At 48.0% G+C, this 11,618-nt stretch overlaps 1 protein-coding gene across 1 annotated transcript; it reads right to left on the bottom strand.

The window, feature by feature from the left end:
- Nucleotides 1–524: 524 nt before the first annotated feature.
- Nucleotides 525–11,159, bottom strand: trappc1 (trafficking protein particle complex subunit 1). Its single transcript, XM_046320124.1, has 5 exons — nt 10,942–11,159; nt 10,454–10,552; nt 3,836–3,906; nt 2,767–2,905; nt 525–770 (listed from the first exon to the last, which is right to left on the bottom strand). The coding sequence occupies exons 2-5, from the start codon at nt 10,550–10,552 to the stop codon at nt 642–644; spliced, it is 438 nt and encodes a 145-aa protein (XP_046176080.1). The 5' UTR covers nt 10,942–11,159; the 3' UTR covers nt 525–641.
- Nucleotides 11,160–11,618: the final 459 nt, after the last annotated feature.

Genomic DNA, 11,618 nt, shown 5'->3' with positions numbered 1-11,618 from the left:
GTGTGTCTAGTGTGTGTGTGTGTCTAGTGTGTGTGTGTGTCTAGTGTGTGTGTGTGTCTAGTGTGTGTGTGTCTAGTGTGTGTGTGTGTGTCTAGTGTGTGTGTGTGTGTCTAGTGTGTGTGTGTGTCTAGTGTGTGTGTGTGTCTAGTGTGTGTGTGTGTCTAGTGTGTGTGTGTCTAGTGTGTGTGTGTGTGTCTAGTGTGTGTGTGTGTGTCTAGTGTGTGTGTGTGTCTAGTGTGTGTGTGTGTGTCTAGTGCTCCTCACAGAACAGAAACATGTCATCACGTTGTTCAGGTTTACTGAGATGGTTTTATTTAATACAACAACAACCATTCTGTTACTAACAAATAAATACATCATTACACCCCTCACAACCCCAGACAACCCCACCCCCAAATGATTACACCCCTCACAACCCCAACCCCAAATGATTACACCCCTCACAACCCCAGACAACCCCACCCCCAAATGGGTGCGTGTTTGGTTTGCGTGCGGTGTGTGTGTGCGATGCGTGCATGTTTGTCTCCTCTGTGTGTGTGTGTGTGTGTGTGTGTGTGTGTGTGTGTGTGTGTGTGTGTGTGTGTGTGTGTGTGTGTGTGTGTGTGTGTGTGTGTGTGTGTGTGTGTGTGTGTGTGTGTGTGTTATGCAGCGCGGGGGCTGAAGAAGGGCAGGGCTCGGATGTAGAGGTCCAGTCTTGTAGAGAAGAGGTCAGAGGACAGCTGCTCCCCCAGAACACACAAAGGATTCTTCACTATGTACTCTACATACAGCTGGAATAGAGACAGACAGAGGTTATAACACTACATACAGCTGGAATAGAGACAGAGGTTATAATACTACATACAGCTGGAATAGAGACAGAGGTTATAATACTACTGGAATACAGCTGGAATAGAGACAGACAGAGGTTATAATACTACATACAGCTGGAATAGAGACAGAGATTATAATACTACATACAGCTAGAATAGAGACAGACAGAGGTTATAATACTACATACAGCTGGAATAGAGACAGAGGTTATAATACTACATACAGCTGGAATAGAGACAGAGGTTATAATACTACATACAGCTGGAATAGAGACAGACAGAGGTTATAATACTACATACAGCTAGAATAGAGACCGACAGAGGTTATAATACTACATACAGCTGGAATAGAGACAGAGATTATAATACTACATACAGCTAGAATAGAGACAGAGATTATAATACTACATACAGCTGGAATAGAGACAGAGATTATAATACTACATACAGCTGGAATAGAGACAGACAGAGGTTATAACACTACATACAGCTGGAATAGAGACAGAGATTATAATACTACATACAGCTGGAATAGAGACAGAGGTTATAATACTACATACAGCTGGAATAGAGACAGAGATTATAATACTACATACAGCTGGAATAGAGACAGAGGTTATAATACTACATACAGCTGGAATAGAGACAGAGATTATAATACTACATACAGCTGGAATAGAGACAGAGGTTATAATACTACATACAGCTGGAATAGAGACAGAGATTATAATACCACATACAGCTGGAATAGAGACAGAGGTTATAATACTACATACAGCTGGAATAGAGACAGAGGTTATAATACTACATACAGCTGGAATAGAGACAGAGGTTATAATACTACATACAGCTGGAATAGAGACAGAGGTTATAATACTACATACAGCTGGAATAGAGACAGAGGTTATAATACTACATACAGCTGGAATAGAGAGAACAGCTGGTTATAATACTACATACAGCTGGAATAGAGACAGAGGTTATAATACTACATACAGCTGGAATAGAGACAGAGGTTATAATACTACATACAGCTAGAATAGAGACAGACAGAGGTTATAATACTACATACAGCTGGAATAGAGACAGAGGTTATAATACTACATACAGCTAGAATAGAGACAGACAGAGGTTATAATACTACATACAGCTGGAATAGAGACAGAGATTATAATACTACATACAGCTGGAATAGAGACAGAGATTATAATACTACATACAGCTGGAATAGAGACAGAGGTTATAATACTACATACAGCTAGAATAGAGACAGACAGAGGTTATAATACTACATACAGCTGGAATAGACAGACAGAGGTTATAATACTACATACAGCTGGAATAGAGACAGAGGTTATAATACTACATACAGCTGGAATAGAGACAGAGATTATAATACTACATACAGCTGGAATAGAGACAGAGATTATAATACTACATACAGCTGGAATAGAGACAGACAGAGGTTATAATACTACATACAGCTGGAATAGAGACAGAGATTATAATACTACATACAGCTGGAATAGAGACAGACAGAGGTTATAATACTACATACAGCTGGAATAGAGACAGAGATTATAATACTACATACAGCTGGAATAGAGACAGAGGTTATAATACTACATACAGCTGGAATAGAGACAGAGATTATAATACTACATACAGCTGGAATAGAGACAGAGATTATAATACTACATACAGCTGGAATAGAGACAGAGGTTATAATACTACATACAGCTAGAATAGAGAGAGACAGAGGTTATAACACTACATACAGCTAGAATAGAGAGAAAGTACTCTACATACAGTGAGAGTGGGAGAGAGAAAGAGAGAGAGAGAAGAGGGGGGAGAGAGAGAGAGAGAAGAAAAGAAAAGAGAAGAAAAGAAAAGAGAGGGGCAGAGAGAAAAGAGAGGGAGAGAGGGATACTGGGTTACGCCCCCCCATGCTTACCGTGCTGTATATCTGGTGCAGTATATCTTTCGCGTTGGGAACTCCCAGGTCTGTGTTCATGATGATCTTGATGCCAGTAGCTGTCTCATAGTAGTGCAGTTTATACTTGCTGGTCTGAAAGGTCAAGAAACCATCCTTCCTGTGGAGGGGTTAAGGGTAAACAACAGAAGCTGCATCGGCTACTAAACCTTCATATGACTACTCATAGCAAATCTGAAGACTTCCAATCGTTGAATATACGATTCAGGAGGATGACCACGCAAGACTGATGTTAACACATACCATACCCATACCACCCACCCACCCACCCATACCACCCATCCATCCATACCCATACCACCCATACCACCCACCCATTACCACCCATCCATCCATACCCATACCACCCATACCACCCACCCATACCACCCATCCATCCATACCCATACCACATCCATCCATACCACCCACCCATCCATACCACCCACCCATCCATACCACCCACCCACCCATCCATACCACCCACCCATACCACCCACCCATCCATCCATCCACACCACCCACCCATACCACCCACCCATCCATACCACCCACCCACCCCATCCATCCATACCACCCACCCATCCATACCACCCCACCCATCCATACATACCACCCACCCATCCATACATACCACCCCACCCATCCATACCACCCACCCACCCATCCATCCATACCACCCACCCATCCATACCACCCACCCATCCATACCACCCACCCCACCCATCCATACCACCCATCCATACCACCCACCCCACCCATCCATACCACCCACCCACACCACCCATCCATCCATACCACCCACCCACCCATACCACCCACACCACCCATCCATACCACCCACCCCACCCATACATACCACCCATCCATACCACCCACCCATCCACCACCACCCATCCACCCATCCATCCATACCACCCACCCATCCATCCATCCATACCACCCACACCATCCATCCATACCACCCACACCATCCATCCATACCACCCACACCATCCATCCATACCACCCACACCATCCATCCATACCACCCATCCACTCTGAAGGATACATATCCAGGGGAGACATCTTGCTGCAGAAGGATCTAATGGAGAACAGCATCCCATACATCAGCTTAAACTCCTGGGAGAGAGAGAGACATGAGGGAGAGAGAGAGACATGAGGGAGAGAGAGAGACATGAGGGAGAGAGAGAGACATGAGGGAGAGAGAGAGACATGAGGGAGAGAGAGAGACATGAGGGAGAGAGAGAGACATGAGGGAGAGAGAGAGACATGAGGGAGAGAGAGAGACAAGAGGGAGAGAGAGAGACATGAGAGACAAGAGGGAGAGAGAGAGAGACATGAGGGAGAGAGAGAGACAAGAGGGAGAGAGAGAGACATGAGGGAGAGAGAGAGACATGAGGGAGAGAGAGAGAGGGAGAGAGAGAGAGACATGAGGGAGAGAGAGAGAGACATGAGGGAGAGAGAGAGACATGAGGGAGAGAGAGAGACATGAGGGAGAGAGAGAGACAAGAGGGAGAGAGAGAGACATGAGGGAGAGAGAGAGAGACATGAGGGAGAGAGAGAGACATGAGGGAGAGAGAGAGACATGAGGGGAGAGAGAGACATGAGGGGAGAGAGAGACATGAGGGAGAGAGAGAGACATGAGGGAGAGAGAGAGACATGAGACATGAGGGAGAGAGAGACAGAGAGAGAGAGAGACATGAGGGAGAGAGAGAGACATGAGGGAGAGAGAGAGAGACATGAGGGAGAGAGAGAGAGACATGAGGGAGAGAGAGAGAGAGACATGAGGGAGAGAGAGAGACATGAGGGGAGAGAGAGAGACATGAGGGAGAGAGAGACAGAGACATGAGGGAGAGAGAGAGAGACATGAGGGAGAGAGAGACATGAGGGAGAGAGAGAGAGACATGAGGGAGAGAGAGAGACATGAGGGAGAGAGAGACAGACATGAGGGAGAGAGAGACAGACATGAGGGAGAGAGAGACAGACATGAGGGAGAGAGAGACAGACATGAGGGAGAGAGAGAGAGAGAAACATGAGGGAGAGAGAGAGAGAGAAACATGAGGGAGAGAGAGAGACATGAGGGAGAGAGAGAGAGACATGAGGGAGAGAGAGAGAGACATGAGGGAGAGAGAGAGACATGAGGGAGAGAGAGAGACATGAGGGAGAGAGAGAGAGACATGAGGGAGAGAGAGAGACATGAGGGAGAGAGAGACAGACATGAGGGAGAGAGAGACAGACATGAGGGAGAGAGAGAGAGACATGAGGGAGAGAGAGAGAGAGAGAGAGACATGAGGGAGAGAGAGAGACATGAGGGAGAGAGAGAGACATGAGGGAGAGAGAGAGAGACATGAGGGAGAGAGAGACAGACATGAGGGAGAGAGAGAGAGAGAGAAACATGAGGGAGAGAGAGAGAGAGAAACATGAGGGAGAGAGAGAGACATGAGGGGAGAGAGAGAGACATGAGGGAGAGAGAGAGAGACATGAGGGGGAGAGAGAGAGACATGAGGGGAGAGAGAGAGAGACATGAGAGGAGAGAGAGAGAGAGAGAAACATGAGGGAGGAGAGAGAGAGAGACATGAGGGGGGAGAGAGAGAGACATGAGGGGGAGAGAGAGAGACATGAGGGGAGAGAGAGAGACATGAGGGGAGAGAGAGAGACATGAGAGAGAGAGAGAGAGAGAAACATGAGGGAGAGAGAGAGACATGAGGAGAGAGAGAGACATGAGGAGAGAGAGAGAGAGAGAAACATGAGGGGAGAGAGAGAGACATGAGGGAGGAGAGAGAGAGAGAAACATGAGGGAGAGAGAGAGACATGAGGGAGAGAGAGAGAGACATGAGGGAGAGAGAGAGACATGAGGGAGAGAGAGAGACATGAGGGAGAGAGAGAGAGACATGAGGGAGAGAGAGAGAGACATGAGGGAGAGAGAGAGAGACATGAGGGAGAGAGAGAGACATGAGGGAGAGAGACAGACATGAGGGAGAGAGAGAGAAACATGAGGGAGAGAGAGAGAGAGAGAAACATGAGGGAGAGAGAGAGACATGAGGGAGAGAGAGAGACATGAGGGAGAGAGAGAGACATGAGGGAGAGAGAGAGACATGAGGGAGAGAGAGAGAGAGAGACATGAGGGAGAGAGAGAGAGACATGAGGGAGAGAGAGAGACATGAGGGAGAGAGAGAGACATGAGGGAGAGAGACAGACATGAGGGAGAGAGAGAGAGAGAGAGACATGAGGGAGAGAGAGAGACATGAGGGAGAGAGAGAGACATGAGGGAGAGAGAGAGAGAGAGAGACATGAGGGAGAGAGAGAGACATGAGGGAGAGAGAGAGACATGAGGGAGAGAGGGAGAGAGAGAGACATGAGGGAGAGAGAGAGACATGAGGGAGAGAGAGAGACATGAGGGAGAGAGAGAGAGAGAGACATGAGGGAGAGAGAGAGACATGAGGGAGAGAGAGAGACATGAGGGAGAGAGAGAGACATGAGGGAGAGAGAGAGAGACATGAGGGAGAGAGAGAGACATGAGGGAGAGAGAGAGAGACATGAGGGAGAGAGAGAGACATGAGGGAGAGAGAGAGAACATGAGGGAGAGAGAGAGAGAGAGAAACATGAGGGAGAGAGAGAGAGAGAGACATGAGGGAGAGAGAGAGACATGAGGGAGAGAGGGAGAGAGAGAGACATGAGGGAGAGAGAGAGACATGAGGGAGAGAGAGAGACATGAGGGAGAGAGGGAGAGAGAGAGACATGAGGGAGAGAGAGAGACATGAGGGAGAGAGAGAGACATGAGGGAGAGAGAGAGACATGAGGGAGAGAGACAGACATGAGGGAGAGAGAGAGAGAGACAGACATGAGGGAGAGAGAGACAGACATGAGGGAGAGAGAGACAGACATGAGGGAGAGAGAGACAGACATGAGGGAGAGAGAGAGAGAGAGAAACATGAGGGAGAGAGAGAGAGAGAAACATGAGGGAGAGAGAGAGACATGAGGGAGAGAGAGAGAGACATGAGGGAGAGAGAGAGAGACATGAGGGAGAGAGAGAGAGAGAGACATGAGGGAGAGAGAGAGAGACATGAGGGAGAGAGAGAGAGAGAAACATGAGGGAGAGAGAGAGAGAGAGAAACATGAGGGAGGGAGAGAGAGAGACATGAGGGAGAGAGAGAGACATGAGGGAGAGAGAGAGAGAGAGAAACATGAGGGAGAGAGAGAGACATGAGGGAGAGAGAGAGACATGAGGGAGAGAGAGAGAGAGAGAAACATGAGGGAGAGAGAGAGACATGAGGGAGAGAGAGAGAGAGAAACATGAGGGAGAGAGAGAGAGAGAGAAACATGAGGGAGAGAGAGAGAGAGAGAAACATGAGGGAGAGAGAGAGACATGAGGGAGAGAGAGAGACATGAGGGAGAGAGAGACAGACATGAGGGAGAGAGAGAGAGAGAGACATGAGGGAGAGAGAGAGACATGAGGGAGAGAGAGAGACATGAGGGAGAGAGAGACAGACATGAGGGAGAGAGAGAGAGAGAGACATGAGGGAGAGAGAGAGAGACATGAGGGAGAGAGAGAGACATGAGGGAGAGAGACAGACATGAGGGAGAGAGAGAGAGAGAGAGACATGAGGAGAGAGAGAGAGACATGAGGGAGAGAGAGAGACATGAGGGAGAGAGAGAGAGAGAGACATGAGGGAGAGAGAGAGACATGAGGGAGAGAGAGAGACATGAGGGAGAGAGAGAGAGAGAGACATGAGGGAGAGAGAGAGAGACATGAGGGAGAGAGAGAGACATGAGGGAGAGAGAGAGAGAGAGACATGAGGGAGAGAGAGAGACATGAGGGAGAGAGAGAGAGAGACATGAGGGAGAGAGAGAGACATGAGGGAGAGAGAGAGAGACATGAGGGGGAGAGAGAGAGAGACATGAGGGAGAGAGAGAGAGAGAGAGAGACATGAGGGAGAGAGAGAGACATGAGGGAGAGAGAGAAACATGAGGGAGAGAGAGAGAGAGAGAAACATGAGGGAGAGAGAGAGACATGAGGGAGAGAGAGAGAGACATGAGGGAGAGAGAGAGAGAGAGACATGAGGGAGAGAGAGAGACATGAGGGAGAGAGAGAGACATGAGGGAGAGAGAGAGAGACATGAGGGAGAGAGAGAGAGACATGAGGGAGAGAGAGAGACATGAGGGAGAGAGAGAGACATGAGGGAGAGAGAGAGACATGAGGGGGAGAGAGAGAGACATGAGGGAGAGAGAGAGACATGAGAGAGAGAGAGAGACATGAGGGAGAGAGAGAGAGACATGAGGGAGAGAGAGAGAGAGAGAGACATGAGGGAGAGAGAGAGAGACATGAGGGAGAGAGGGAGAGAGAGAGACATGAGGGAGAGAGAGAAACATGAGGGAGAGAGAGAGAGAGAGAAACATGAGGGAGAGAGAGAGAGAGAGACATGAGGGAGAGAGAGAGTTTTGAGGGAGAGAGAGAGAAACATGAGGGAGAGAGAGAGACATGAGGGAGAGAGAGAGACATGAGGGAGAGAGAGAGAGACATGAGGGAGAGAGAGAGAGACATGAGGGAGAGCGAGAGACATGAGGGAGAGAGAGACATGAGGGAGAGAGAGAGACATGAGGGAGAGAGAGAGAGACATGAGGGAGAGAGAGAGAGACATGAGGGAGAGAGAGAGAGATGAGGGAGAGAGAGAGAGAGAGACATGAGGGAGAGAGAGAGAGACATGAGGGAGAGAGAGAGAGACATGAGGGAGAGAGAGAGACATGAGGGAGAGAGAGAGACAAGAGGGAGAGAGAGAGAGACATGAGGGAGAGAGAGAGACATGAGGGAGAGAGAGAGACATGAGGGAGAGAGAGAGACATGAGGGAGAGAGAGAGAGACATGAGGGAGAGAGAGAGACATGAGGGAGAGAGAGAGAGACATGAGGAGAGAGAGAGAGACATGAGGGGAGAGAGAGAGACATGAGGGAGAGAGAGAGAGACATGAGGGAGAGAGAGAGAGACATGAGGGGAGAGAGAGACATGAGGGAGAGAGAGAGAGACATGAGGGAGAGAGAGACATGAGGGAGAGAGAGAGACATGAGGGAGAGAGAGAGACATGAGGGAGAGAGAGAGACATGAGGGAGAGAGAGAGAGACATGAGGGAGAGAGAGAGACAAGAGAGAGAGAGAGAGAGACATGAGAGAGAGAGAGAGAGAGAGAGAGACATGAGGGAGAGAGAGAGACATGAGGGAGAGCGAGAGAGACATGAGGGAGAGAGAGACATGAGAGAGAGAGAGAGAGAGACATGAGGGAGAGAGAGACATGAGAGAGAGAGAGAGACATGAGGGAGAGAGAGAGAGACATGAGGGAGAGAGAGAGAGACATGAGAGAGAGAGAGAGAGACATGAGGGAGAGAGACATGAGGGAGAGAGAGAGAGAGAGACATGAGGGAGAGAGAGAGAGACATGAGGGAGAGAGAGAGAGACATGAGAGAGAGAGAGAGACATGAGGGAGAGAGAGAGAGACATGAGGGAGAGAGAGAGACATGAGGGAGAGAGAGAGACATGAGGGAGAGAGAGAGACATGAGGGAGAGAGAGAGACATGAGGGAGAGAGAGAGACATGAGGGAGAGAGAGAGACATGAGGGAGAGAGAGAGACATGAGGGAGAGAGAGAGACATGAGGGAGAGAGAGAGACATGAGGGAGAGAGAGAGACATGAGGGAGAGAGAGAGACATGAGGGAGAGAGAGAGACATGAGGGAGAGAGAGAGACATGAGGGAGAGAGAGACAGACATGAGGGAGAGAGAGACATGAGGGAGAGAGAGAGACATGAGAGAGAGAGAGAGAGACATGAGGGAGAGAGAGACATGAGGGAGAGAGAGAGAGAGAGAGAGACATGAGGGAGAGAGAGAGACATGAGGGAGAGAGAGAGACATGAGGGAGAGAGAGAGACATGAGGGAGAGAGAGACAGACATGAGGGAGAGAGAGACATGAGGGAGAGCGAGAGAGACATGAGGGAGAGAGAGACATGAGAGAGAGAGAGAGACATGAGGGAGAGCGAGAGAGACATGAGGGAGAGAGAGAGACATGAGGGAGAGAGAGAGACATGAGGGAGAGAGAGAGACATGAGGGAGAGAGAGACATGAGGGAGAGAGAGACATGAGAGAGAGAGAGAGAGAGAGACATGAGAGAGAGAGAGAGACATGAGGGAGAGAGAGAGACATGAGGGAGAGCGAGAGAGACATGAGGGAGAGAGAGACATGAGGGAGAGAGAGAGACATGAGGGAGAGAGAGAGAGACATGAGGGAGAGAGAGACATGAGAGAGAGAGAGAGAGACATGAGGGAGAGAGAGAGACATGAGGGAGAGAGAGAGACATGAGGAGAGAGAGAGACATGAGGGAGAGAGAGAGACATGAGGGAGAGAGAGAGACATGAGGGAGAGAGAAACCAGTCTAGACAATTGTATCACTTATGTTATAATAAGGTCTGTATGAAACAAACGTGTATGGGTGGTTTTGAAGATGGGTGGTATGTATGTATGGGTGGGTGGTATGAAAAACTATGTAGTCTATACGAAACACTATGAAGCCTGTATGGATGGTTATGAAGATGGGTGGTATGGGTGGGTGGGTAGTATGAAAAACTATGAAGCATGAATGAAGCGTTATGAAGCCTGAATGTCACGTTATGCCTCCTGTCTCACCTCTTCCTTGGAGATGCCAGCCTGTTTCTTGCGGTTCCACTCCCCATAGTGCAAACAGCTTCCGTTACGATCAAAGATGTACAGGTTATGAACCGTCATCTATACAGGGGTCAGAGGTTAAAGGTCAGGGTTCACTTCGACCACAACTGGTGACATTGTGAATCCTTCATATTGCCTTTTTAGTCATGTGATGGCTAACCATGAAACTACCCCTATTATGAAGTGCAAGACAGAGCGAGGAATTACTACTTCAATCTTTGTCATTATTTTTGGACTCTCCCTTACTAAATATTCGCCTTGCAACTAACTACAATATAAACGAGTGTGTGTGATGTTGCTATTGAGCTAACGTTGGCTTGGTAGCTAAACATTCAATATCTAGTTACACTGCGCAATCTGTGTCGTTTACTAGCATTCTCTAACTCCGAAAATAACTAACAAATAACTATTAATAAAGAGAATTAGTCGAGAATCAAAAAACTGTTCACCTTTCTCTTCCTGTTTCTTACAGAAAAACACCCCAAAAGAGACGCCTCTTCTACTGCCTGACGATAAATAGTCCGGGTATGAAATTAATGATTGGAAGGAGAGCAAAATACTATTAGAATAGAATAGTATGTCTGTTTTGTGCTACTATTTTACACACCAAGATAGAATTTGTTCGATAATTTTTAGAAAGGCATACGCATAAACTGCGTTGTTTTTGTCAGGCTACGTGAGGAGATGCGCTACTTGCGTACAAGTGCTCCAACTCGACTATTTCTTCCGTATCTTTGGTATCCACATAGACCCGTACGCCGGGTTGCCATGTTGGCGATTTTCCTGGTTTACTTAGAAGATGATGTCGGGGGTGAAGATGTAATGGAGCAGGTTTAGGGTTTTTGGGCTAGTTTTAAATTGCACCTTTACCTAACAAAAATATAAACGCAATCATTTCAACGATTTTACTGAGTTACAGTTTATATGAGGAAATCAGTCAATTCATTAGGTCCTAATGTATGGAATTTCACTGGGGGTTCAGCAAGGTGGGCATGGGCCCACCCACAGGGGAGCCAGGCCCAGCCAATCAGAATGAGTTTTCACCACAAAAAGGGCTTTATTCCAGATAGAAATACACCTCAGTTTCATCAGCTGTCTGGTCTCAGACGGTCCCGCAGGTGAAGAA

The sequence above is a fragment of the Oncorhynchus gorbuscha genome, linkage group LG21 (assembly GCF_021184085.1).
Source record: "Oncorhynchus gorbuscha isolate QuinsamMale2020 ecotype Even-year linkage group LG21, OgorEven_v1.0, whole genome shotgun sequence".
NCBI classification, from domain to species: domain Eukaryota; kingdom Metazoa; phylum Chordata; class Actinopteri; order Salmoniformes; family Salmonidae; genus Oncorhynchus; species Oncorhynchus gorbuscha.
Note: the sequence above shows the minus strand (reverse complement) of the source record. Positions and strands in the feature narration are given on the sequence as shown.